General features: G+C 59.6%; 1 protein-coding gene across 4 annotated transcripts; it reads right to left on the reverse strand.

The window, feature by feature from the left end:
- Positions 1–1,468: 1,468 nt before the first annotated feature.
- On the reverse strand, positions 1,469–27,711 carry CELSR2 (cadherin EGF LAG seven-pass G-type receptor 2). 4 transcript variants are annotated; one of them, XM_054494619.1, is made up of 34 exons: positions 23,846–27,711; positions 18,129–18,776; positions 15,948–16,170; positions 15,582–15,697; positions 15,314–15,402; positions 14,766–14,923; positions 14,241–14,404; positions 13,943–14,068; positions 13,433–13,599; positions 12,845–13,132; positions 12,586–12,760; positions 12,205–12,346; positions 11,903–12,023; positions 11,298–11,481; positions 11,020–11,121; positions 9,582–9,676; positions 9,165–9,374; positions 8,461–8,644; positions 8,217–8,345; positions 7,935–8,115; positions 7,634–7,801; positions 7,405–7,531; positions 7,092–7,292; positions 6,625–6,799; positions 6,186–6,298; positions 5,929–6,008; positions 5,713–5,839; positions 5,503–5,625; positions 4,819–4,946; positions 4,496–4,584; positions 4,197–4,391; positions 3,888–4,058; positions 3,550–3,784; positions 1,469–3,197 (listed from the first exon to the last, which is right to left on the reverse strand). In XM_054494619.1, the coding sequence occupies exons 1-34, from the start codon at positions 27,168–27,170 to the stop codon at positions 3,170–3,172; spliced, it is 8,787 nt and encodes a 2,928-aa protein (XP_054350594.1). In that variant the 5' UTR covers positions 27,171–27,711; the 3' UTR covers positions 1,469–3,169. The 4 variants fall into 4 exon arrangements, with proteins under 4 accessions (XP_054350594.1, XP_054350612.1, XP_063508408.1 ...); XM_054494637.2 differs by having other exon boundaries at positions 1,469–2,802; positions 23,846–27,688; XM_063652338.1 differs by having other exon boundaries at positions 1,469–3,055; positions 23,846–27,688.
- Between the last annotated feature and the right edge of the window lie 138 nt (positions 27,712–27,849).

Below are 27,849 nucleotides of genomic sequence, written 5' to 3' on the forward strand. Positions count from 1 at the left end.
GTCATTCACATTCAGTCTGGTTCCAGGGTTTGTGTCCTTTTTTTTTTTTTTTTTTTCTGAGACAAGGTCTGGCTCTATTACCCAGGCTGGAGTGCAGTGGTGCGATCTTGGCTCACTGCAGCCTCTGCCTCCTGGGTTTGAGCCATCCTCCCACCTCAGACTCCCTAGTAGCTGACTACAGGCATGCACCACCACAGCTGTCTTTTTTGTATTTTTTGTAGATAGGGGTTTCACCATGTTGGCCAGGCTGGTCTCTTAACTCCTGGCCTCAAGTGATCCACACACCTTGGCCTCCCAAAGTATTGGGATTACAGGCGTGAACCACTGTGCCCAGCTAGGGTTTGTGTTCTTAATCATCACCCTATATTGTCCCCAGGTTAACTCCCTTTCTAGTTTTTTTGTTTGTTTTGAGATGGAGTCTCGCTCTGTCACCCAGGCTGGAGTGCAGTGGCACAATCTCAGCTCACTGCAATCTCCACCTCCCAGGTTCAAGTGATTCTCCTGTCTCCGCCCCTGGAGTAGCTGGGATTACAGGCATGTACCACCGCACCCAGCTAATTTTTTTGTATTTTTAGTAGAGACGGAGTTTCACCATGTTGCCCAGGCTAGTCTCAAACTCCTGATCTCAGGTGATCTGTCCACCTCGGCCTCCCAAAGTGCTGGGATTACAGGCATGAGCCACCGTGCCTAGCCGCCTTTCTAGTTTATTGAATGGAACTTTGACAAACACAAAACTTGGAACTAGGCCGGATGCGGTAGCTCACATCTATGACCCCAGTTTGGGAGGCCAAGGCGGGAGGATCACTTGAGCCTAGGAATTCAAGACCAGCCTGATTAACATAGTGAGACCCCGCCTCTATTAAATTTAAAAAGCATATATACTTTTAAATATATATCATATATATACACAAAAACAAAACTTAGGACGAGAAGTAATGTTGCAAAGCACACACTTGGCTTCAGTATGAGTAGCTGCTTCATTTTCCAATGGGAAAAAAAAACAAAAAACAACCCTGAGCAGTGTAGTTAGGAGGCACTGAGTCACTGAGCACCATTAAATTCCAACCAGCCTCTCAATGCAGCCCTCCCTGCCTCTTGAATTCTGCCCCAGAAAACTCATCCCTGTCTAGGACTCAGCCCTGAGGGGCTGGGCTAGAAGGCTGCCTGCCCCGTGCAGCCTCTCCCACCATAGAAGTCCTTTCCGTCCTGGTGAAAAGGACACTTTCCTGCCCACCCACCATGTCTTCCTTGGAAATGCCAGGAAATGGGCTCTGTGCTGATCCAGCTATTTGGGAGCAGTGTCATGGACATAGGCCGAGGGACAGGCTTATCAGCCAGTGGTGTCTGAGTCTCCCGACCTCCCGGTGGGGCCTGCTGGGCCCTGCCGGCTCTTTTGTTTTCCAGAGACCAGACCTTCCTCCCTGTGGGAGGACAGGGTGCCACACAGAAGCGGACAGTGACAGTGCTGTACCCGCACAGAACTAGTTTATTCAGTAGTATGGGGCATGAAAAAACAACAACAACAAAACGCTACCATATTTACAGCAACAACCAAACTGTACAATCTGATGGTTAGTATCAAGTTAGCATCCAGCATCTTTGTATTTTTTTAAATCAAGTCATCAGTAGTAAAAACCAGTTAAATTTTTAACCCTTTGCAGGAATTGCTGAGGGGAGAAGATGGGGAGAATCCACGGCAGAAAAGCCAGAGGCTGGCCTCACAAATGAGAAACAGGAGCCTTTCTTTCCTGCCCACAGCCTCTTTTTCTAGCCACCTGCTCCAGAAGGAAAGTCAGTGACAAGTCTGGAATACATGCTTGGAGTAAATGGTGACTCAGATGAAAAGCAGTCGGCAAAACTGAGGAGAGGGGAGGAGAGGTGGGGAGATGACGGCCTGGGGCAAGGGGAAGGGCGTCAAGCCCCCAAGCCAGGGCTGCTGGGAACACCCAGCCTGTGATGGCCATATCAGACCCCTGGGACTGGACATGAACCCATCCCAACACAAAAAGCAAATAAATAAAACAAATATATTAACTCTCTCTTCACAGGGAGCTGGGGTGGAGTCGGGGAGAAAGAGGAACAGGACCTGGTCCTTTGAAGAAGAGAGCCAATTCCAAGAAGGGGTTAAAAATAGAACATGTGTCAGAGGCCACAGCAGGTTAGACAAAGTAGCATTTGTCTGATTTAGGGGGGTGGGGTGGGTGAGTGGACACCAGAACCCAGACTTGAAACCTGTGCTTGACTGAGCACCCTTAGGGCAGCCGAGCCAGCACTGTGTTTACTCTTCCTCCCCCACCCACACCACAGCAAAGAAGCGCAACTTAACACATGACTGGCCTGCCCGGGGTGCGGGGCGGGCAGGAAAAATGAAGCACTTTTGGGTCAGCAACTGAGCAAACACCTGGGCTGCTGCGCACGGCCAGAGTCCAGGAAAAGGAGAGGGGCTGGGGCTGCCCGACCCCCACCTGGGGGCACAGGCTCCCCTGAAAATGTGTTCATGCAGCATTTGGGGGTCCAGGGGCACTGAGTCCTTCTGCCCCCTCGCCAGACAGGGCTTTTCCAGTTCCTGGGAGAGGCAGCGCGGGCAGGGCGAGGCACACCCTTTGCCCTGGCCCCTCACCGTTCTGAGGCCTGCCCGGGTGCAGCCCGAAGGGTATGACGCCCTGGCTGCGTGTGGCTTTGTCCTTTCCTTTTGGTGATGGCGAATGAGGGGCAGGCCCCCCAGGAGTCCCTCTCCTCCCAGAGGCACAGCAGATGGGAAACTGAGGAGAGGCTGGGAAGCATCCTGGGAGGTCCTATCCTCTTTGGGAAGGGAAAGGGGAGTCAATTTCCAGCGTATAAAAAAAATGAATCCCTGAAGTCATGAAGAGTGGAGATCCTTTTTTAAATTCTTTTTTTCCTCTTTTCTGAAAAACTTTGTCTTGGAGATGTTGGCCCCAGGGGTCCAAAGTGCAGTGAGGGGAATGGTGGGGGGGGGAGTTGGCACTAGATGGCCTTAGGTGGGGTGAGTACCCCTCCCGGCAAGGCCCAGGCTCCTCAGATGGACGTTTCGTCGCTGCTGCGGGCAGGCGATGGGGAGCGGGGCAGGATAAAGCACAAGACAGGAGCAGGGCATGAGTGCGGCTGGGGAAGGGAAGGGAGCCTCGGGCGTAGGAACCACGGCCCAGGGTTAATGCAGGAAGTTAAAGAAGAGAAATCTGGAGAGGCAGGAAAGGAAAGTGGCAGAAAAGGCAGACAGAGGGTTAGTTGAAACAGAGGAGAGAGTGAAAGCTTTCACCAGACGAAGGAAACAGGAAAGCACCCCCAGCTCCCCGTCCTCCCGCACTCTGCCCTAGGCTGGGCTGCGCCACATAGAGCCTAGGAGGGGTGGCCCTCCCCGCAAGGCACCATGGTTTGTGGGCACGGCATAGTAAGGGAGCTGGGCCAGTTCTGCCCATTTGTCCTCCAAATGCCATCCAGAGTCACCCGGGGAGGCCCGGAGGCAGCTCTGGACCCAGGTGAGGCCTCCCACGGGGCTGCACCCCATCCCGCCCACCCGGCCACACTCACTCGGAGCCTGACGAGTCCTCATCCACGGTGCCTGCCTTGATGCTCATGGCGATGGGCATGACCCCGTTCAGCTGCTCCTGGAGGCTCTGCCGGGGCGGTGGGCGGGGAGGGGGGCCGCCCCGGCTGCCCTCACTGGCGGAGGAGCCCCGGGAAGACCCTGTGCATTGCTCCAGGGGGAGTCGCAGGAGGCTGCTCTTCTCGCTGATGGTGGGCAGACACTTCTTCTTAAGGATGCCTGTGGGCCGGGGCGGGGCTGTGAGGTGCGGGCGGCCACAGGAGAATGTGAGGTATGAGGCTGCTGACTAGGGGAGCTCGGCAGCTGGGGGTGCCCCACTCACCTTTGTGAGGCTGGGCAGAAGAGCCTGGAAGGGGGCCTAGGGACCCCTCTCGAGACAGGGCATCTCCATTCTCCCGCAGCTGCTCCTCAGGGGCCCCGTTGCCACTACTCTCTTTTGCTGTGGTCCCAAAGTCTCCTGGCCAGGGGGCCTTGCCAGGCCCTGGGCCCCCATCTGGTGGGGAAAGGAAGTAGATGAGGCCCACAGAGGACAGATAGCCAGGAGGCCACCACCCCAGTCCTGCTTCCCAAGAACCCCAGGCCCACTGTCCTCCCACTGGCCCCAAAGGCCACAGCCCCGGTGCTGGCCCACCCTTGGGAGTACTGTGCAGGGGCAGTCTCTCTGCTCCAGGCCCCAGCAGGCTATCCCAGCCCTGCTCTCCAGGGAAGGCAGCCTCCTCTTCCTCTTCCTCTTCTTCTTCCTCACTGTCTGATGAGTGGGTAGAGGCATAGGAGCCACTCTGGTCGTCTTCTAAGGACAGGTCACTGTCAGAGTCCGTGTCAGGATCTAGGAGGCCAGGGAGAGATCACAGCCAGCCCAGCCACCTCCACCCACCTTCAGTAAAAGCCAGCCAACTGCCCCGCCGGGCGGCCGGAGCCTTCCGTCCTCACCATGCTGCTGGTCTTGACCTTCCAGGAACAGACTGCCTGGATCCCCCAGGCCAGGGGGCCCTTGGCCAGGGTTCAGTGTGGACTCCTCCCTAGGAAGACGAGACCATGCTGGAGGGGTCAGCCTGGCCCCTTGCCCAGGGTCCCAGTCTCTCCTCTCCCCTGGGATCCTGGTTCCTGCCGTGGGTCCCTTACAGCTTCTAATCCAAGCTGGCCCCCATGTCAGCCACAGTGTGTGCTCCTCAACTCCCAATGGCTGGCTGGCCTGGGTCCAGCATGCGTGGGCCCCTCCTCCCCTCCTCCACCCTCCCATCTCCGGGATTCACCTCAGCAAGAAGGGGATGTAGCTGGGCTGACTCTTGCCCGAGCGGCTGGTGCTGTGCAGAGAGCCGGCCGAGTCTCCGTAGGGCTGGTACAGCCGCCCATCTGCGTAGGGGCTGGGGCAGTTGTAGGACTAGGCAGGGAACAGAGAGGTCAGTAAGTGGGGAGTGGGATGGCTGGCCCCAGGCTGGGAATAAGGAGGGTGGAGGGAACTTGCCCTAAGTTCCACCTTCCACATGCTCAGGTCTGAAAGAGGGGGCCCTGCTTCTCTGCTGTCCCCATATTGAGGCCTGGCAGTGGTCACAGCTCTGCCACAGCTGTGCTACCCCTGCATGCCCCCAGGGATCCTGGACTCACTATATAATGGCTCTGTAAAAGATGAGACCAGAAATTGTCTCCTGAGAGCACCTTGGGAGACAGAAAATTTACTAAAATTCACGAGAGATTCTCAGGTGCAAGGCACTTATTACCTGATTATATGTCTCAGCCCCATCTCCCTCAAGTCAAAATCCTTACACACCCTTTCCAACATCTCCTCCCCAGGCCAAACATACCATTTCACCTCCCCTTCCACCTTCCAGGAAGGGATGGAGAAAAGAGAAAGGGGAGTGGGGCCAAAAGTACAGGCTCACTGGGCCTCCCACCTCTCCCTCCCTTCACCACCCGCCTAAGACCCCTGGCTCCCTCACCGAGGTCAGGGTGGACTTGGTGGTCAGAGCAGGGTCAGGGCTGGGCTTGCGGCTGCAGGCAAGCTTGAGTGCTTTCCGGACCTCCTTGCTAAGCACCACATAGGAGAGGAAGATGAAGGGGCCCTGGCAGGCAAGAGGCAGCAACGGTCTGTGCATATTCAGGCACCCACAGCCCAGGTGCCTCCCTTCTCCACAGGCTGGGCCAGGTACCTGGATGCAATTGCAGGTAGCAAAGAGGTAGTGGAAGAGGAGGGTGTCGCTGTTGACAGAGAGCAGTGCCAGCAGCCACGTGGCGCTCAGCAGCAGGAGGACGGCGAAGGAGGGCTGCAGGCCCGAGCTGGGGATAGGGACAGGCCATGAGTCCGGCCATGAGGCCTCCCATGCTGGTGCCTGCCCACGGCCCAGGCACCCCAACCCTATACTCACACAGGACCTTTCTTCTCAAAGCCCTGCCGCTGGGCAGCACAGGAGGCCCGGGCCGCCAGGATGTACAGGAAGACACTCATCTAGGCAGGGGCAGAGGGCATGGGATGCTCAGTGGGGACAAACAGCTTCCACCCAGCCCACAGGGCCCCGTGGCCTCAGCTGTTCCTAAAGGGAGTCCTGAGGACACGCAGCCCCAGCAGCAGGAGGACAGCAAAGGAGGGCCACAGGTGACACCCAACCCACCTGCTAGCACTCACCGAGACGGCAAAGGCCACCGGGCCAGCAAAACTCCAGATGAGCGTGTCATAGATGGAGAGCCAGCAGAAGTCAGGGTTCCCATAGCCCTCGGGGTCCAGGCCCACGGCTAGCCCTGGAGCATGGAGACAGACGGGAGCAGTGGAGGGGTGATGAGGGGCCTGGGAAGTAGGGCTGCAGGCAGGTGGGCTCACAGGGCCAGGCACGAAGCATGGAAAAGGGTTCTGCCCACCATCGGCCCCTGCCATCCTCCCCAGGATAGGGGAGTGATGCCTGGGTGGCGGCCGCAGAGTCTGGGTTAAACCAGAGGGACACCTGTGAATAAGGTGGCCTGGGGCATGGGGATGTGGGGCCTCAGGGCCTGTATGTGGGTGGAGAGAACATGGCACAAAGGTGGACCCAGGGATGTGGGACCCCAAGACTGGGAATGGGTAGGGGTACCTGTGATGAAGGCAGGCACGCCCCAGCCCAGCATGTAGTAGAAGCGCATGGGGCCGGTGTTGACGTCGCGCACCTCAGTGAGTGCCCGGTACAGGTGCAAGGCCTCCAGCAGAGCCCAGGAAAAGGTGCAGAGGTACAGGAAGTGCAGCAGGATGGCAATGACTGTGCAGGCAAACTGAGGGCCCAGGCCAGGGCAGGTCAGTGACTGGGGCCCGCCCAGAGCACAGGCTCTGCTTCGGGTCAGGCAGGGAGGAGGGCCTGGGTGTTGGGAACTGCTTCCAGGGAAGCCTGGGCCAGAGGCAGGTGCTGGGGGATCCCGGGGGAGCTGGAGAAGAGGAAACCCTGGGCCAGGTGCTGCACTAGGCACCTTATTAGAGTTCATGGTGCAGGAGCAGGGGTTGCCAGTGGGGGCTGGGGAGGGAGCCTGAGAAGGTGGGGACAGTTTCTGGGCAGTAGGAGTATCTTACAGGGAGGTCAGCCTGGTTGATTCCCAGGAGGAAGACCAGCTGAGCCAGGCCCAGGGCGGCTGTCAGGTTACGTCGGATGCCGTGTTGGTTGGAGCGCAGGATACGCAAGAGAGTGAGGAAGAAGAAGGTGAGCAGAAGGGCGGCCAAGGTGACACCTAGAGCCACGTATGTCAGTGTCTTCAGTGGCAGGATCTCCCCATTCTGCAGAGTGGGTGGCAGGGGGCCAGGGAATTAGGAAGGGCAGGACCTGAGCACCCAGCCCCGTGCCCTGGGTGCCCACCCACGGCTCTGCAGCTGCCCCTGTGGGCCCGACCTCCCGCCGAGAAACATCCATGAGCACAGCGAAGCTCGTCATGTGGTTGCACTGGCAGCTGACGTGGCTCTCGTTGCGGAAGACAACTTCACAGCCTCTGGCTGACCAGCCACCTGTGCCACTGACCCTGTGTGAGGAAGGCAGGGTCAGGGAGACAAGGAGGGTGAGGCATGCAGGGGCCTGGACTTTCAGCCCAAAGCCTAGGGGTGCGAGGGCAGTGCAGGCTCACAGGATCGAATGGTTCCAGAAGACACAGATGGGCTTGGTCCGCTCCTCTGTCTCCAGCAGGCGGAACTGCACTGTGACGGGCTTGTCCAGGGCCCGGGGCAGAAGCTCCTCATCGTCATGGACGCTGATGCTCACCACGGGTGTGTTGATGATCGGGCGTTTGGGGACTCTGATGTGGGGCAGTCAGGTGCACAGTCACCATGGCAGTCACATGACTGGGGAGATGCCCCCGTCCCCCTCCATGCCTCAGCATTCACCGCCCGACCCACACCCCTACCCACACCTGTCCCCTAGCTGCTGACCTCAGGCTGCGCTTGTCAGGGTCATAGTTATGGGGCAGTAGCCCGGCCAGGGTGCGGTAGATGATGACGCTGGCCACAGCCTCACCCTGGCTCAGCTCCGGGTGCCGTCGCTGTCGCCGTGCCAGCTCCTCTGGCTCCTGGGCCCCTCCGGGGCCTGCGGGCCTGACCACGGGGGGCGTCTCTGGGAGGGGACACTGTCACACTTAGCTGGGCCCTGCCCTCTGTGGAGTCTGCACAGACACTGGGATCCAGCTCCCAACTCAATCCACGGCCACCACTGACCTCTGAAGACAGACTCAGGCAGAATGACTGTTGTCTCAAGGTCCGGGGGCTGCTCCCCACGCAGAGCCTCGTAGCGGGGCAGCTTGGCCCCAGCAAAGTTCCCTTTGTCCAAGCGCACTATGGAGATGACTAAGGAAGGGGATGGTCACAAATCGGACCTGTGAGGCAGGCAGGACCCCAGCACAGCCGCTCTTGTCGGGGACTCCCTCCACAAACCCCTCCCCAACGCAGGCACCAGCCTCACCAATGTTGGGCGTGACAATGGTGAAGGGGCTTAGGTAGGTGTGCCGCATGTTCTGGGCCAGGGCGCTGGCGTAGGCCTCATAGTGCTGGAGCAGCCAGGCGGTGCCACCCTCTGTCTGCTGGATCAGCTCCCAGTGCCGCTTGTTGGCTGCGTCCAGGAGGGCGCTACCCACCCGCAGCAGATTCTGGGGTGGGCAAGGTCACGGTGGGTGTGCTCACAACCCACACCTGACATCCCCACCACGGAGCCCCGGCCTGTGCCCGGGCCAGCCCCCGCTCCCCACCAGGCCCCTCCCTCTGCGCTCACTGTTGCCTCCCCTGAAATGCTCCTGGACCGCACTGCCCACTCAGGTCACTGTATGCTCTGCCCCTAAGCCTTCCTCCTCATTCTCTACGTAAGAGCTTCCCAGCCCTGTGCCGGGACCCACACAGATGTCCTGAGATACTGCTTCCTCCCAGCCCATGGTACTACAGGCAGGCCTCTGCTCTGGGTCAGACCATGCCCCAACACACATATCTTACTATGAGAAGGGTTGGGAAGAGGGCTGGGCGAGGGGTCACAGGGTTTCATGGAGGCCTCCTGCCAGCAGGGAGCTCCTTGTAGGTGGGATGGGAGGGCCCCCTCTGCCCCCCAGGTTGCCATGAGCAGGCTCACTCACCATGACCCCTATCTAACCAGCCAGCCCTGCATCCTCCAAGCCCCACCTCAGTGAAGTGCACATCCTGTGTGGCAGACAGCCCGAAGCCCCGCTGGGCACTCTCGTGGGCCAGCAGCCGCGTGGCCAGCTGGTAGGCCACCTTGACGTCGCTGCCGAAGTAGCCAGCTGTGTGCTGCGTGGCATTGCGCAGGAGCAGGGCCAGCTGCTGGGAGCGCCCTGAGTCTAGGCCTGACTCATTCCGCTGTAGCCGCTCAGCCTAGGCAGGACGGAGCGGAGGAGCAGGAGTGAGGGCAGGAGCTCTGGAGCAGAAGGACCTCAGGAGGGGAGAGATGGCCTCTGCAGCTGGGAGCCCAGGAACACACAGGCTGGAATTCCAGAATCCCCATTCTCAAAGATGGGAGTGGGGCATGTGGGATTCAGGACGAAGGAGAAGGAAAAGATGTAGATGAGGGGGTTCACTTACGAAGCCCTTCAGTTCTGAGAAGGTGATGGACGTGCAGTTGAAGAGGTTTGGGGGGAGCCACCCCCTGTGCTCATCACAGTGGCGCACAGCAGTCCCTGGGGGAAGGAAGCCAAGAGGGCTGGCCTCAGGGAGACACACAGAAAGCCCCTGAGACTGGCTGAGAGGTTCTGCTGGAGGCCAGCACCTCATGGGCTGGGGACAGCAACTAGCAAACAAGGGCCCTGGTGAAACAGGAAGACAGGTATGTAGAACACCAGGGCCAAAAATCTCTGCAAGATCGGTCCACACAGGGGCTCTAGGGGAACAGGGCATATGACCTCCTTGAGCCCCCATCCTGCCTGTCTCCAGCCACCACTTTGTGCTCTCCGCCACTTCCTGCCTATGAACCTGCTCATCGCCAGTCCAGGACCAGCACCAGCCCCCATCCTGGGCTGGGTCTCCTGGGTCAGCAGCTAACACACCCTAGTCCCCAGACTGTCTGCCTTTGTGATGGCGTAACTCCAGGACTCGGTGGTGAGCTGACGATTGGAACCCTGCATGATTCATCTTTGAATCTCTAGCACAGCCCTATGCCGAGCACAGTGCAGGTTTTTCAGCATTTTTGTTAAGAATCCAAGATGTGGGCTGGGCACGGTGGCTCACGCCTGTAATCTCGGCACTTTGGGAGGCCGAGGCAGGCTGATCACGAGGTCAAGAGATCGAGACCATCCTGGTCAACAAGGTGAAACCCTGTCTCTACTTAAAAAAATACAAAAAATTAGCTTGGCATGGTAGCACACGCCTCTAGTCCCAGCTACTCGGAAAGCTGAGGCAGGAGAATAGCTTGAACCCATGAGGTGGAGGGTGCAGAGAGCCGAGATCATGCCACTGCACTGTAGCCTGATGACAGAGCGAGACTCTGTCTCAAAAAAAAAAAAAGTCCAAGATGTGGTGGGGTGCAGTGGCTCACGCCTGTAATCCCAGCACTTTGGGAGGCCGAGGCAGGCAGATCATGAGGTCAGGAGTTCGAGACCAGACTGGCCAACATGGTGAAACCCTGTCTCTACTAAAAATATCAAAAAAAAAAAAAAAAAAAAAAAAAAATTAGCCAGGTGTGGTGGCGGCCAGAGGCTGAGGCAGGAAAATTGCTTGAACCTGGGAGGCGGAGGTTGCAGTGAGTGGAGATCACGCCACTGCACACCAGCCTGGGTGACAGGGATAGACTCTGTCTCAGAAAACAAAAACAAAAACAAAACAAAACAAAACAGTCCAAGATGTAGGCACACCTGGGCACCATGGGGAAGGGGGAACGTGAGCCAAGGAAGATGGGAAATGAAATCCCAGGACCTGGAGGCCAGAAAGTGGGGTCCCCGGATCTTCAGCCAGGAGCTTCCTGCCCTCATCCCACTAACGGCAGAGGCCATGTCCTCGATATCACATCGGGGCCTCCAACACCTACCAAAGGAGCCTTTGGGACAGGGAGCAGCAGCGGGCAGCCCGAAGCGGGTACGGGGCCACCAGATCCCAGCCTCAATCGCTCGTGGGCAGCTGTCGTAATTCACTGCGGGGAAGAGCACATGGTCACCCAGGAGCAGCTCTCCCTCTGCGGTTCTGCCCAGGCTCCCCAGCCCTCCCTAGGCCTTCCCAGGCCTGCAACCAGCCCCTTCCTGGCTTTCCTGGGGTGCAGGTACCTGGCACACTCTGAGGAGGGCTGCCCACCCATCCCAGGAGCCCTACCTTCACAGCCATTGGTGGTGACCTCAGCAAAAGGGTTGTCACAGCGGTCACACTGACGCCCGATGACACCTGGCTTGCATGGACACTGGCCGTCCTCAGGGTCACAGACTCGGGACAAAGAGCCTGTGGGGTAGCAGTCACACAAGAGGCAGGTGGGGCTGCCTGGGGGCCGGTAGTGGTTCTCCTGAGAAAGGAGGGAAGAAGGGTGTCACTGGCCAGGCTCTCTTCCCAGGATGCTCATGGGTCCTCTCAGCTGTGGCCCCTGTGGAGAGGGTCCTGACCTCAGGTCCCCTCAGGAGCAGTATTCAAAATAATTAACACTAGCAATGCTTTGGAGTTGAGCCCATCAGCGAGATGTCACAGAATCGGAACAGGCTGCAAACCACCACCACACTAGACCAGAGCTCATGGGTTACACATTGGCCCAGGGTCCTCCTGCGTCTCAGACACATGAAGGTAAGCACCAACTGCCCTGCCTATGAGAGCAAAGGCACAAGGCCCTCAGCTCTGCAGGAAGACCCATCTCTACAGCCTCCCCTCTAGGGCCCAGGAGATGTGGACAGAGGCCCAAGTGGCCACAGTGGAGGCTTGCTTGGGGCTGTCACCTTGCAGTGGCACTCGCCGCTTGTCTTGTTGCAGTCTGGGTCAAAGCCTTTGCTGACATCACAGTTGCATGGGCCACATGTGGGATGTCCCCACCAGCCACGGGGACAAGGCTGGTCAATCCTGCAGAGAGGGACCCAGGTAGGCATGAGCTCCCCCTGCCACTCCCACCTAACCTAGGTGAGCCCTGTGTGGCCCTTCTGACCCCGGCTGTGGATCAGCCAGGCTTTCGGGGCTCTGAGGGACACACCAGAGAGGAGCAGCAGCCGCTGGGACCTGCTGCCACATGCCCTGGTCTGCTTACCTGGTCTCACAGTATGGCCCAAGGTAATTTGGGGGACACTCGCAGGTATAGCCATGGGGGGCACTGGGCTTGCGGGTACACACAGACTGGTGCTCACACGGGTTCAGGTCACACACATTAGTACAGTTGTCACCATAGTAACCTGGGACCAGAAGGACCAGAGAGGCTCATTCCCCCACCCTCCCCTGGCACCGTCTTCCATCAAACCCTTCATCTGTTTCTTTCCACATGGCATCCTATCAGCTGGCTATGGTTTTGTTGTGTAGGCAACTAAGACTCAGAGAGATGATGTGATGCCCCATGCCCCAAGTCACACAGCAGAGCCAGCATGTGGCCCCAGGCACCTGATAACCTGCCTGTTGCCCTGGATCCTTAGCATACCTGGATCACAACTGCAGGAATAGCTGTCCCAGTCGTTGCTGCAATAGCTGTTGGCAGGACACGGGTTTGAGTCACAAGGGTCAGGCAGGCTACAGCCTTGCTCCACGTTGATGCTCTCCCCATGGCTGGGATCCAGGCTGTTAACCCCCTCCGGTGTATCGCTCACCCGCACACCCTGGGAGGGACAGGAGCAGTGTTGCCCTCAGTGGAGCGGGGCTGCAGGTGGTGGGGGGATGGGAGTGCAGGGCAGGACACTCACCTGCAAACAGCCCCGAAAGCTACGGGCCACGCTGCCGGCTGGCCCAGGTACTCCGCCAACTGTTATGTTGCTCAGGTGCAGACCATGCAGCCGGGGGCCCAGGTTGCCCTCTGCTCTCTGCTGCCCATAATCGAAAGACAGAATGGCATGGCCGGGTCCCCCACTGGCTCCCAGTGCCAGTTGTGCATGGTGCCAGTCACCGTCATTGGCCCGGCCTGGCTCCAGACGGAGAGAGGAGGCCTGGAGCCCTGTGCCCTCCACGCTCAGCACCACGTGGCCCTCTCGTAGCTGACACCAGGAGGAAAGAAAACAGGGTCAGCAGACGGCCTTAATCACTGTTCTCCAGCCCACAGTTCCCCTTTCTGGACCACCAAACCCATCCTGCTGCCCAGCTGAGGCCATAGAGAGGAAAGCATATTTATTTCCCTCACACCCAATAGGTGGCAGCATTGACCTTCCCAACGGATCCAGCGGCCTCTATATGTCCCCACCCCTGCCCAGGACCTGCCCAGCCACTTCTGTCCAGCCCCCTAGAGGCTACCAGGGCCCTATGGCCAGGCCAGGGCCAGCCGCCCTTCCCTGCATCACCTGTAGGGTGATGGTGCTGCGCCCCCTGGTGACGGCCTGCAGCAGGACACCGTTGGCCTGGCGCGTGCGGAACATGAGGCTGAGGTGCCAGGGTTGGGAGATGGGCAGCGAGAGGCCATGCCAGGCCACCAGGCTGCTGCCCAGGAAGTGCTGTGGATTGGCCATTTCTGGGGAGGCAGGAAAAGGCAGACTGTGACGGGTGGAGCCTCGGAGGGCCCTGGGGGCATGATGCTCAGCGGTGGCGGCTGCATGGGAGGCAGAGCCCACTCCCCTCATCAGCCCCGCCCTCCAAAGTGCGTACCTGCCCTGGGCCCGCCCCACGCTGTGCCCAGGCCTGCCTCTGACTGGCCCCTTTGTCTCCTGTGTTGCCCTCTCAGGGCTCTGCCCAGACACGCTTTTCCACCCACAGCCCGGCTCAGCAGAGCCCTGCCCAGTGCCTGCCCCAACCCTGCCAGTTCCCAGACGGTTGATGGCACCCAGGCCGTGGCCTCTAACAGCCACCCCTCCTACCCTGGGCGCAGCTCTTGCCCCCGAAGCCCAGCGGGCACTCGCAGCTGAACGCGTCCCACTGGTTCACGCAAGTGCCCCCATTGTGGCAAGTGTTGCTGTCACACACGTTCTTCTTGGCAGGGCAGCCTGGAATGCAGAGAAGGCGACTCAGTGGACCTGAGCTGGGGCTCTAAAGAGAAAGCCTGTGGCAGCAGCTAGAGAGGCCTCTCAGACCCTCCATTCTGGCATCCTTACACCAGGCACAGCCCCTCCTCTCAGCACTGGGATCCCAGCCTGGCTCCACCCCGGGCCCCCATACCAGGCACAGTGCCATTGTTGGCAATGAAGTCAGCCATGTCTATGTGCCGGCTGTCCACCTGCAGGTTCCGCATGCAGCCCACGAACTGCCGCATTCGGACTGGGAAGCTCTCGGGCAGGTCAGGCACCCCGCCTAGTAGCAGGGGCCCTGTCAGATCCAGAGACCTGGGGGAGCAAAGATGGTGGTGGCACAAGGGAGGGCTGGGAGCTTCTGGTCTTCCGCTCGCTCTGCCGCCAGGCCAGAGACAGGAACGGTGTAGGCAGGTGTCCAAGGGGCCCTGCAGAGCAGTGCTCAGGAAGGGGGTCACCCCTACCTGGAACTGTTCTTGTCGAACACTCAGCCCCCTCCCCAGACTGCCCCACAGGGCCTTGCTCTGATTCCCCAGTCCTGACCCCATCCCCAGGGCTGAGCAGGGGCTAAGAGAGGCAAAGGGAGGGAGACCCCAAAAGCCCACCCTCTCCACCTTCCCTCCCTGCCTGGCCCTGCCCTCACTTCACCCCATCCCTGGCCCTTTCCCCTGCTCACTTCTTGCTGCCACCCTGGGTGCCCTGGGCAGCACAAGAGTAGTTGCCCAGGACAGATCCAAAGCGCAAGGCCACTCCTGTGTCACAGCCATCCACGGTCACCACGGCCACCTTCTGCTCTGATGGGCCCTGCGGGAGCCCTGTCTGACCCAACAGTGGCTATGGACAGGAAAGAGCAGAGAAGGGGGACACTGAGTACAGAGCCCACTAGGTTCATGGCCAGCACACACTGGGTGCCTCTGTGTGCACCCACACGCCCAGACACACATACACACATGCATATACACACACGTGTGCTCACGTGGTTTATGCATGTAACTACCTTCCTCAGTGTCCAAGTTTGCGGCTGCCTAGTGGAACAGAGAGCATCAAGCAGTGCCCAGTGGGGTGGGAATGCCCAGCAAGGTGGCACCTTCCCAGCCGCTCCCTTCCTCTCAGCCAGAAATGCCCTGACCAGCCCACCCAAGCCTGGAGGCAATGCCACTCAGGGCTGGGTAAGCACCTGAGGCAAGAACAGAACCCCCAACCCTCTGTGCCCTCCACACCCACCTTATTGTAGTATTTCAGCTGCACCGTATGCCACTGGCCATCACTGACTCCTCCGGGCACGAATGGGGACACCGTGGTGGTTGACTCCCCTGGGGAAAGGACCAGGTGAGCTGGGATGCCTGACGAGGGCTAGGAATGGCAGGGTTTGGGGTGCCAGTGGCTGGGGCTGGGCCCAGGTTTGGCTGATAGAGTATGTGGCTTGGGGTCAGGGGCTGGAAGACTTGGGGCCTTTGGAAGATAGGCAAGGATGGGGGGCAACTGTGATCACCTGCAGAGAAGGTGAGCTGGACCTGCTCCTGGATCACCTCGAGGGCCACAAAGTCATGCTTCTCATTGAAACGCCCATTGTACAACAGCAACCCGTCGCGCTCCTTTGTGGCAAACCTGAACAGGAGTTGGGGATGGGGGCAGGGAATGGGGTACCCACCTGGATGCCAGCACCCCCGCCACCTAACCAGCGCAGGGGAGGGAGATCTGCTGGCAGAACCACAGGCAACTCCAAGAGCAGACCTGGCTCTGCCGGCAGCCTGCTCCACGCTCTTTCGCTGCCTGACCTCTTACTTCAACCACAGAACAACAGGCACCTCAGATGCCCACCAGGCCCGCTCCCCACCCCCAGCGCCCAGCCACTCACGAGAGGGCCAGGGTGAAGTGGAAACGCTGGCGCAGGCCACGAAAGGTGATGAAGGAGTGGGCGGGGAAGCTGCGCGTGGTCACCTGGCAGTAGGGCTTCTCGAAGTCTCCAGATGGGCAATCGCACTTGAAACCGCCCACCAGCAGGTTGACACAGGTGCCCCCATTCTTGCAGACACCCGGGGTGCAACGGCCTGAGCGAGCACTCACCTCACAGTGCTCACCTGGACAAGAGGAAAGGCAGGTGAGTACCAAGTACCTGAGGATGGGAGGGGAACTGAGAGACCCCCCCACAACCCAGTGATAGCTCCCATGGCCTCCCGTGACCCTCGTAATACTCCCCAAACTTCCCAGGCATCCCCACTTCCTCTCGTGTGCCATCTTCTCTGAGACCTATGGTCCTCAGCCCTTTGTGGGCACCCTGTTTGGCTCACTGAGCCGCTCTCACCACAGCTCCACGCATTGCTCCCCTGCAAGTTCCTTGGAGTTCCCAGCCCCTTCCCTACCCCATTTGGGTTTCATAAGCACAGGCCTGCTGGGACACTTGGTTGTAAGGCCCGGATCCCGGGAGTCTTCAATGTCACACTACCAAGCATGCCTGGGGGTGTCCTGGCCCCCAAGAGGGTAAATGTGCACAAGCAGATGGGCCTGCAGGACAGCGGGAGGGCTGGGAGCCTCCCTCCTGCCTACTGGTGCTTTTGTCCCTCTCAGGCACTGAGATCAGTTTCCCTCCCTGGGGAGGGGACCAGGCTTCCACTTAGATTTGTCTGGGTTATGGAGGAGTAAGAGAGAGAAGCTGGGGAGCCCCCAGGAATGGGGCAGAGGACTCCCACCTTGAGCCCTGGGGTCCAGACTGAGGACCTCTGTGCACCTGGGACATGCTGAGAGTGGGAAACTGAGCCCTGAGAGCAGACAAGAATTCAACAGAGGAGCTGAAAACTCCAACATCAGATGGGAAAATCCACCCTTCTCTCCCTCCCCATTCCCAGATTCTAGAGATAGGTTCTCAGCTCCTGTGCCTAGTGACTGGCTCTTGTTTCCATGGAAACTGTTGTTCGCCTACTCTAACCCCCCCCTCCCAAACCCCCCACCATCCTCCTGGACAAAGACTTCTCTCCCTTCCCCCAAGCCCGCCCCTCCTCTTCCCCCCACCCCTAGCAGCAGCAGAGAGAAGTCAAGTCTGGCAAGTTCTGGGCAGGAAGATGCAGTGGGGAAGGAGTGGGGCCTGCCTATGGTTGCTGGCAGAGCCAGTGGGCATGGCCCTGGAGGACAAGGAGCAGGGCCTGGGCATCTAGGAAGGAAGGGCCCACAGGGAAGGGGAGCAGGGGGTGTCCTGAGAAGACACAGGAGCCTGAAGGGAGGGGTCAGGAGCATAGAGCAGAGGCAGTGAGCATCCCAGGGAGCAGGATGTGTAAAAACCTTGGCTGACAGGCCAACAGGGAAGCGGCCTAGCCAGGATCCTCTTTTACCAGCACCTGGGCAGAGGTGGAGCCATTCTGTCCAGGCCCACACAGGTGCACTGGTTTTCTGGAGCACCCCATCTCAGAACTGAACCCCCTCCAGCTCCCCCAGCTCTTCTGTGTCTTCCCCTTAATGCCTGGGGAGAAAAGTACTAGCTGCAGCTGAGAAAGGGAACTTGCTCAGCGGTGGAGAGACCAGGTTCTAGGCCCAGCCTCACCTCTAAACCGGGTGTGATGAGACCAGGAGCAAGTCACCCAATATCAGCATTCCCTTAAATCGAAACCAACACCTTTCATGCCACCAGCTGTTTCCAAGTATCAAATTAATTACATCATTAATCCTCACAACCAACTTATGACTTAAGTACGGTCATTATCTCCATTTCAAATAACTGAGGGCCAGAGAGGTTAAGTAACTTGTTCAAGGTCACACAGCTACTAGTGGCAAAGCTGATACACGAACACAGGCCGACTGGCTCTGGAGCCAGCTCTGCCGCAATGGCACTGCCTGTGTGTCCTGTGCACAGCAGGGAGAAGCACTCCTTGCACTGCCTTCCTCAGTGGGGTGCTGTCAGGGAGCAGGCCGGATTTATGACCTCTCAGTGTAGCTGCACCTCACTCGGGAAGAGAATGAGGCAGCCGCCAGCATTTGTCCTGATTTGTGCCTGCACCACAGAGTCAGCCTTCCAGGGCTGGCCCATGAGTCCCCTCCCTTGGCTCACCCGTGTAGCCATCACGACAGAGGCAGGTGTAGCCGCCCTCGCGGCTGCGGCAGCGCCCGTGGGGGCCACAGGGCCGCGAGTAGCAGAGGTCCACCTCGGTCTCGCAGTAGTCACCCGTGAAGCCGGGCGGGCAGCGGCAGCGCAGCCCCCCGACGGGGTGGATGGGCCGGAAGAGCACGGAGGAGGAGGCGATGAAGGGCGCGGAGGAGTCGAAGCGCAGCACGGACACGCAGCGCATGTAGTTCTCGCAGGGCTCCCGCAGGCAGATGTTGTCGTCGAAGGGCAGCACGCGCTGTGCCGAGATGGCCGTCAGCAAGCTGCGGTTGAGGTACAGGCGCTCCTGCAGGTCCTCAGAGGGCACGAAGGGCGGCCCGCCCCCGGGCCCTGGTGGCTGGCCCACCGACAGGCTCACGTTGAGGATGTGGCCCCCGGGGGCGTCGGTGTCCCGCTGTACGTTGAAGACCACCACGTGGTTCGGTGGCGTGGCCAACGTGGCGGCCACCGCCTGGATGAAGAGGCCTAGTAGTGGTGACAGGAAGCGCTCGGGTGACATGTCCTCCAGGCGCAGCGTGATGCTGTGGGTGAGCATCTCATCGGTGATGATGGTTACACGCAGCGCGCACTGGGCCGTCACGCTGTGTACGCCGTCTGTGGAGAGGGACACAGTCAGGACCCAGCCTGGGGTGGGGGGCCAAGCCACAGACCCGTGCAGGGGCGTGAGGAAGGCCCTGCACAGAAGCCAGGGCTGCAATTCAGCCTGCATATTCCTGCACCACCTGCCAAGAAAGGCTCTCCTTTCCAACTGGCATAAGGGTGCTGAGCCAGGTATGTCACCTGTGGGCCAATCACTCCTTCAGGGCTCAGGGGATGAGATTTGCAGTTCTCTTTGCATCCTTTCCCCAAACCTTCTGTCGCTGATGCACGGCACACCTCTTAATGTTTGTGCACCCTGCCCAAGCCACGGCTCCTGCTCCCTTCCCCCAGAGTCTGCGCTGCCTGCGTGGGAACCCTATGTTGTCTTTTTCATACTTTTCTACAGGGCCCAGAGCATCCTGAGACCCACAAAAATCATCCCCCTGCCCCCTCAGCCTCTACACCTCAACACCACGATAATCGCAACCATGGCTGTGTTCCCCACTCCCCCACAGCAGCAGGGAGTTGGGGGGGTAAACTGGGTCAGTGGGCCACCTAGTCCCCCTCCCACTGAGCCCCATGGCTGCTTGGGCGCAGACCTGCTATCCCCATGGCAACACCCAACACAAAGCATTCTTCCCGCCCAACTCTCTGGGCTGCTGTGGGTAGCCTGGGGGGCTCCACCCCAGGAAACCCAGCTGAACCACGTTAACCAATGACATCACCCACTGCCCCATGCTGCAGACAGGGTGAGTCAGGGTGGGGGACCGGAGGGCCGAGATAGAAGGGCCTGGCAGCTCTCCACTCTGAGACCCCAGAGCCCCACTGAGTCAGTCTCTTCTCTGGCCCTAGGGCGTCTAGCTACTCATCACCCGCTTGGCTCAAGCATTACACCCAAATGCCTGCCATGCCCCCAGGCAACACACTCACTTATAAGCAGCTAAGCACTAACACACACTTGCTGGTGTCTCACTCCACCCACACACCCTAAGCCCAGAAATACCATACACACCTGAATGCACATACACATGGGAATGAATTTTATTTAGCTAAAAAATGAAAGCTGGGGGCCTGGAGAAGGAGGAAATGGCTTTACAGGGCAATAAGGGATAGTCTTTTTTTCTTTTTTTTTTTTTTTAAGAGACAGACTCTCTGTCGCCTACGCTGGAGTGCAATGGCACGATCATAGCTCACTGTAGCCTCGAACTCCTGGGCTCAAGCGATCCTCCCACCTCAGCCTCCCAAACAGCTGAGACCACAGGTGCTCACAGCTATGCCTGGCTAATTTTTGTTTGTGTGTAGAGATGGGGTCTTGCTATGTTGTCCAGGCTGGTCTCAAATTCCTGGCCTCAAGTGATCCTCCATCTCAGCCTTCTAGAGCACTGGGATTACAGGGATGAGCTACTGGCATATTCATATTTTTATTTATTACAATGCCTTACACATAGTAGGTGTTCAGAAAACACTGAGATGTGGATGATGATCTATTCAGTCTCCATAAAGAATAAATGGACTTTAAAACATAGCAGGGGGGCCGGGCGCAGTGGCTCATGCCTGTAGTCCGAGAACTTTGGAAGGCTGAGGTGGGTGGATCACGAGGTCAGGAGTTCGAGATCAGACTGACCAACATGGTGAAACCCCATCTCCACTAAAAATACAAAAATTAGTTGGGCGTGGTGGTGGGCGCCTGTAATCTCAGCTACTCAGGAGGTCCCAGCTACTCAGGAGGCTGAGGCAGAATTGCTTGAACCCAGGAGGCAGAGGTTGCAGTGAGCCGAGATCACGCCATTGTACTCCAGCCTGGGTGACAGAGCGAGACTCCGTCCCAAACAAACAAACAAACAAAACCACATAGCAGGGGGAGCCCAACTAGATATAAAAAGCAAATGCTTACCCTAGCAGTAATGGGGCAGGAGCCCATGTTTCTGGGGTGGGGTGGGAGTAGGCAAGGGACATGGGAACAAATTCTGCATCTGTGTTGTACCTACTTGCGGTGGCTCAACTGAAGCCGGGAAGGCTGAAGGCAGACCCCCATCTCAGCAGTGTCCTCAGCCCACTGCCCACCTACCCTCCAGCCTCATCACTTGCTTGTTCTCACCAGCTCTCACCAGCAAGCCTGCTTGTCATCACTCACTTCTGTTCCTCCTGCTCTCGTCTCACTCAAAGCTGCTGCACAGGCTGTTCTTCCCACCCAGACACCAGCCCACAGTCCTCTGAGTCTTCTAACCTGCTCTAGCTCACCTGCTCCAGGAAGCCTGCCCAGATTTGTCATCAGGCTCTACTTTCCTCTCTGTTTCAGACTTCCCCGCACCAGGATGCTCAGCTGGCACAGAGCTCTTGTATACCTGGTACATCTGCCTAATGATTCCTTGACGGGATATTCCCTCCAGGCAGAAAGCAGCCCAAGACTCCACACACAGTGCCCATAACTGATTAAGAGAGGAGAGGGGGCAACCAAGGCCATGGAGCGGGAGAAACTTTGCCAACCCTCAGCCCTGGGAACAAACACTTCTCCCTGTGTCCCCCACCGCCATCGTCTTAGGCCCCGCCTGGGCCCCTCTCCCAGCATGTCTCTGTTGCTTCCCATCTGGTCCACCATCTGTGGCCACCTGCCCCCTCTGCTGTTGTCCCCCATCCCCAACAGTCAACCCACTGCTCTCTCCTTTCTATATCAGCCTCCCCTGCCTTGACCTAGGTCACCCCTCAGGTGCAAAGGCAGGATGGGAACAGGGGTCGGGAGTGTGTTGTCTGAGCTGTCTTCCTGGACAGAAAAGAAAGAGCTGGGATGGCCTCTGACCCCAGGAAATGCCACCTGTGCCCCAAGCTTAGCCAGGCACACCTGGAAAAGTGCCAGGTCCCGGTCAGCCTCCCATCCTCTCTTCCCCTGGCAGATGTGCCAGTGGAGGCTGGAGGCCAAGAGGGCTCTGCTGTTCTGGGAGCTGCCCAGACCGCGGACAGGAGCTACTGTGTGTCTGAGCAGCAGAAGAAAGAGGCGAGGAGAATTCAGCCTCCAGGGGAGCCATCGGCCCAGGCTGGGGCAGCTGCAGCCATAGGGAAGAAGAGAGGGGAGGCACAAACACAGAGACCAAACGGGAAGACAAAGCCTCAGGAGAAGAGCCAGCGATGCGCAAGTGGGAGAGCCAGAGAGCCAAAGGAGCAGGCAGAGGGCACCGGAGAGAGGCAGTGCTGCAGGGCCCCGCATGGGCAGGGGCGGGAAAGAAAGAAGAGACAAAGAACAAGAGGAGGAAAACAAAGGGGCAGTGGGAGTCAGCTCCCCCTCACCCCGGCCTCCCTGAACTTTGGGGTTGCCGTGGTGACTGCCTCCAAGGGTCAGGGCCGAAGGGAGAGGGTGGGGCCAGGGCTGCTGGGCCAGGAGGAGCCGTCTTGGATGTTGCCCCGAGCCTTCTCTAGACTAGGGAACCAAGGTCTGGGGCTCTGCCCTGGTGGGAGACCGAAGGCTTAGTGGGGGCACTTCTCTGCCAGTGTCTGGCCATGCTCACCAAAGGCAGGCTGGGTGTGGAGGACCAGAGGGAGAGGCCCTCCTTCCCACCTCCTTCCCACTTGTCTCAAGTGCCCAGGCACAGTTGAGGACACAGGAGCTCCAGCCTCCCACTTCCGCCTCCTGGAGGGGAAACTGAAGTCTCAGGAGGCTCAGAACCTCAGCCACAGTCCCTGAAAAGCTCCTGCTTCCTGGTTCCTGTGGCTACTTTGAGGGGTGGGGCAGGGAAGCATCTGTCCAGCAAGGACCCTCAGTGAGGCCACGCCCTGACTCTCGCATACCCCTCCTTCCCCTTCAGGCCACACTCCCTGGGGTGGGAGTAGGGGCCTGCCAGCCTCTTCTTTTCCTCCCTTCCCTGATGGATTTGAAGGCTGCCTAGAGGGGGCGTGACCTGACCCACCCCTGGGGTGCAGCTAACAGCATCCCCTCATGAGGGTCTCCATTGTTCCCAGGCTTGGGGAAGGCACTCAGCAACTTGGGTGTGGTCTTCTCCCTGCTGCTACCTCTGGCTCCCCACAGCTTATAAAAAAAGACAGAATACTGTCACCAACTCCCTCCAGCTCTCCTCCCCCAGCCCTGCTGTCCAGGGAGTCTGTAGGCTGAGTGCTTGGCCAAGCAGCAGGAATGCCCCAGCCTGGGTTCCGGCCAGGCTCCCACGCCCTGGGACTCTGTTCTCTCCTCAGATAAGGTGCCTTGGGGTCTCTGCCCTCAAAGCTCACCAGTCCCCTGGCCTGTCCTGGTCCCTACACTCCATTTCTGGAGCTTGGGCTGGTCACAGCCAGCAGGAAAGGAAGGCCTGGCACCCTAAGAACAGCCCGTGAGGTGGCAAGGGGGGCCCAGGAGGCCTCAGCCTGCCCCCCAGCTTCATTGCAGCCCCTCCTCCAAGCCAGACCCGAACCACGGACTCTGAAAGTGGGGTCTGTTTGGACAGACAATGAGCTCTGGCCTCACTTCCTGTGGGAGCTCTGAAGGGGGAGCCAGGCCAGGCTCTTTCTGCCTGGAGGGAAAAGAATGCACTAGACAAAGTCCATGTCAGCCGATTCTGCAGCTCAGCCAGGAGGCAAAAGGGGCCAGAAGAGGACTACAGGGTCCTGACCCCTGAGTGGCGGCAGCCCTGTGCTCCCATGGTCCCCAGCTCTGCCAAAGGCTGTGTGAGACTGCCCGAATATCTTGATGGGAGTGAAGGGGCCCTGGCCTCGCCTCCTCTCCTGCGCCACAGTCCTCTCTGCCCTTCCCCCAGCTCTCCTGGCCCCCCAGGCTTCCACGCGCCTTTTTTCACAATTCTTGGCAGCCACAGCCGGGGCAGCCTCACAACACTTCCCCGACCACGTCACAGGCTGGCAGACAGTGGGGGCAGCCAACCGAAGCAGCCCAGCCCAGCCCGGCAGAAGGTGGGGCCTGCACCAGCCGCCAGGGTTCCTGGGGCTTCTTCCCAAGCTGGCTCTTGCCCCTCCTGCTCTGTGCCAGGCACGGGGCAGGGAGGTGGGTCTGTAGCTGCTTCCTGGATCGCACCCTACCTCCAGTGGCTGCCCAGACCCTCCCCGCGAGTTACCCCCACCCCAGCGCCACCTGGGCCCTTCCTTACCTGACACCAGCACGCTCATGATGGCCTCCAGAGGCCGGTTGTTGTCCAGTGCGCGGCTTAGCTTCAGCTCACCCGTGGAGGCATTGAGCAGGACCAGGCTGAGTTCGTTTCCCCGCTCAAAGCTGTAAGTCAGACTATCTGAGATATCAGGGTCATGGGCAGGTACTCGGCCAATGGCACCCCCAGGGAAGCTGCTTGAGCGATTGGTGACATAGTTGTTGAAAAGGATCTCAAAGTTGCCCAGCACTGGTGGGTTGTCATTGCGGTCAAGGAGGCGGACGTGGACTGTAGCCCGGCTCACCAGAGGAGCTGACGTGGCCTGGATGACCAGGACGTACTCAGGCCGGTCCTCGTAGTCTAAGTCTACCAGGGCTGTCAGCTCCCCAGAGAAGATGTCCAGCTGGAAGACCTCAGGGATGTTGCCCTCCACAATCTGGTACATAATCTGGGCATTGGTGCCTTCATCGGGGTCAGTGGCTGTGACCCGGGCCACAGCTAGCCCAATGGGGCTGTTCTCTTCCACAAACACATCAAACTCGTCCTGCTCAAAGACAGGGGGATTGTCATTCACATCCAACACAGTGACTGTCACTTCCATCGGCGTGCGGGCTGGGGGCATCCCCTTGTCCACTGCATATGCCCGCAAGACATACTGGGCCACGTTCTCTCGATCCAGCCTCCGCAGCGTTCGCACGATGCCTGACGTGGACTCGACAATAAAGTCACCGTCTCCATCGTCGCCTCCTTGGAAGGTGTAGAAGACCCTGCCATTAAGTCCAGAATCACGATCAGTGGCTGAGATCTGCAGGACACTAGTGAAGGGTGGCACATCCTCATAGACACTGCCCTGGTAGGAGTCTCGCAGGAACTGAGGGGCATTGTCATTCACGTCGTTCACCAGGATCTCCAGGTAGGTGGTGTCGGACTTCTGGGGAATGCCGTTGTCCCGAGCAGTAATGGCCAGGGTGTAAGACACTTGGTCTTCGTAGTCCAGCTCAGCCTGGGTGGTGACAGCCCCCGTGTCTGCATCGATGCGGAACTGGGGGATGCTGTCCTCCATGAAGTAGGTGATGCGGGCATTCTCACCTGTGTCCTCATCCGTGGCGCTGATCAGCACCACCGTGGTGCCTGCCGGCCGGTCCTCATTAACATTCACTGTATAGTGGGAGCTCTGAAAGACAGGACGATGGGTGTTGGCGTCGGTGACATTCACCACAATCTGTGCCGTGTCCTGCCGAGTGCCATCGGAGGCGGTAACAGCCAACACATACTGCCGCTCAAGTTTGTAGTCCAGTGGCAGGGCAAGGGATACCAGCCCACCACCACTTTGGCTGGTGATGGAGAAGCGGTTTCGAGTATTGCCACTGGTGATCTGGTAGGTGATGACACTATGAGCATCACGGTCCACAGCTGACACCGTCACCACGCTGGTGCCCACAGCTGCATCCTCATTGAGCCGCACTGTGTACTCTGGTTGGGTAAAGGTTGGATTGTTGTCGTTGACATCCAGGACAGTCACGCTGACACTGGCCGAGGCAGTGAGTGCTGGAGTGCCATGGTCTCGAGCTTCTACCCCAAAGCTGTAGAAATCAACTTCCTCCCGGTCCAGTTCAGCAGCCACAGAGATCCAGCCTGTGCCATTGTTGATGGTGAAGGGGAAGTCATGTCCCACCCCAGCAAGGCGGTATTCCAGGCGGGCATTGTCACCAGCATCAGCGTCGATAGCCTGGACATGGAGAACCAGGTAGCCTAAAGGGACGCTCTCCAGGACAGTAGCCTGGAAAGGGGTGCTGACAAAGATGGGGGCATTGTCGTTGATATCCAGGACCTGCACTGTCACCAAGCCAGAGACATTAGAGAGTGGGGGACGGCCACCATCCTGTGCTCGCACCCGTAGGGTGTACTCCTTGGTCGTCTCATAGTCAAGAGGGCTCACCACATCCAGAGCTCCAGTCTGGGCATCCAGATAAAACTGTCCCCGAGCGTTGCCACTCATGATGCTATAGTGCACCAGGGCATTACTCCCCTTGTCTCGATCTGAGGCTGTGACTCGGAGTACTGGGGACCCTGGAGTCACATCCTCCCTCACCTGGACCACATAGCGCTTCTCACTAAACTGGGGGGCATTATCATTGTCATCCTCCACAGAAAGGAAAACAGCAGCTGTGGTACTCCGAGGACCCGGGTCCCGACCCTGGTCACTTGCCTCTACCGTCAACTGGTAGGATTCCACCTCTTCCCGATCCACAGGGCCACGGGTTCGGATCACCCCAGAGCGAGGGTCGATCTCAAAGACTTCAGAGGGGCTGCCCCCAGACCCCTCCAGCAGGCGGTACAGAATATTGGCATTGGGAGGAGCATCACCATCCGTGGCCCTGACAGTGAGCACCTCATAGCCAACCTCCAGGTTCTCCCTGAGGCTCTCCTTGTACTCCTGCTGCTCGAACACAGGGTCATGGTCATTGGTGTCAGTAACCAAGATGGTGAGTGTAGCCAGGGCACTTCGTCGGGGCATGCCGTGGTCCTGCGCCGTGACCCTGAAGACATGGGTGCTCTTGGTCTCACGATCCAGCTCCTCGGCTGTGGTTACTGCACCAGTGATTGGGTCCAGGGAGAAGAACTGGTTGGAGCGGCTATCAAAGAGGGCATCCATGGTGTACTCAAGTCGACCTGCCTCACCCTCGTCCGGGTCGATGGCCCTCAGGGATGCAACAGGGGTGCCTGCTGGCTGGTTCTCCGGCACTGTGGCCTGGTAGCTGGGGGGCTGGAACTGGGGGGCTGTATTTACATTCCTTTTCCGACGCCCACCCAGGGACTCTTCTGGTAACCCTTCCCCTGCCCTGAGCCCGGGGGCCTGTGCCAGCTTGCAGGACTGGCATCTGAGCCGTGGGGCCTTTAAGCACGGGTGCTCCTGGGGCAGTGTGAGCTTGCCCTGTGGGGAAAGGTGGCCTCCAATGCCGAGGAGGCGACAGCTCCAGGGGCAGTCTTCAGGAGCTGGTGGTAGGGGAATATGGGCCCCGGATTCTGGACACCAAACCCTCAGGCCATCGTGGTGGGGTACCAGGTGGCCAGTCAGCTCAGTGCCCGCATCCCTGCAGCGGCTGGTGTAGAGCCAGAGGTTCGACGCTGAGGATGGACAGAGCCAGCCCATGGGGGCGCAGGCTCCCGAGGAGCCTCGTCCCCTGGACCCCAAGGAACGACAAGGCCCCACTTGGTCTCCCAATAGTGGCGGCGGCAGCAGCAGCAGCAGCGGCAGCAGCAGCGGCAGCAGCGGCGGCGGCGGCGGCGGCGTTGGGAGGGGGGCGCCGGTGGCCGGGCTCCGCATCTCTCCCAGCTCCCGGCCGGCGGCCGGGTCAACAGCGGCGGCGGCTCCTCCTCCGGCTCCTGCCGGCCCCGCCGCGCCTCATGCCCGGGCCAGGGCGCCAGTCCCCGGGGGCCCCCCGTGCGCCCCGCGGGGCCTGCGTCTGGATGGCTCGGCGGGACCTCGCGCTGCACCCTCCGACGAGCCCCGGCTCCCACCGCCCCCGGAGCCAGACCCGCTCCCGGGTCACCCTGAGCCCCGCGGGTTGCCGCCGCGCCTCCACCTGCGCTCCGGGCACTCACCACCTGCGCCCGCGGGCCCTGCGGCGCCCCTGGCCTTGCCGGGCCCCGGGTTCCGGAGCCGGGGTGCTCCCTCCGCCCCTATGGGATCGCCCACCTGCGCCCGCGTAGCCGCGCGCCCCAACCCCGGCCCGGCCCCGGCGGCCCCCGACGGTCCCGCGCCGCCCGCTCGCGCCCCGCGTCCCCGCCGCGGCTGCTGCCTGTCGCCGCGGCCCCGGGCCCAGCCCCGCGCTCCCTCGCCTCCCCGGCGGGCGGGCGAGCTCTGCAGAGCCGCGGCGGCGGCTCATTACCATAGACCTGCGCGCGCCGCGGCCGCCTTAAAGCGGCAACGCCGTCCGCGCTGGAGGAGGTGGGCCCCACCGAGAGCACTCCTCCGCGCCGACGCGCCAGGATTCCCTCCAGCA

Source organism: Pongo pygmaeus, chromosome 1 (genome assembly GCF_028885625.2).
Source record: "Pongo pygmaeus isolate AG05252 chromosome 1, NHGRI_mPonPyg2-v2.0_pri, whole genome shotgun sequence".
Classification (NCBI taxonomy): Eukaryota; Metazoa; Chordata; class Mammalia; order Primates; family Hominidae; genus Pongo; species Pongo pygmaeus.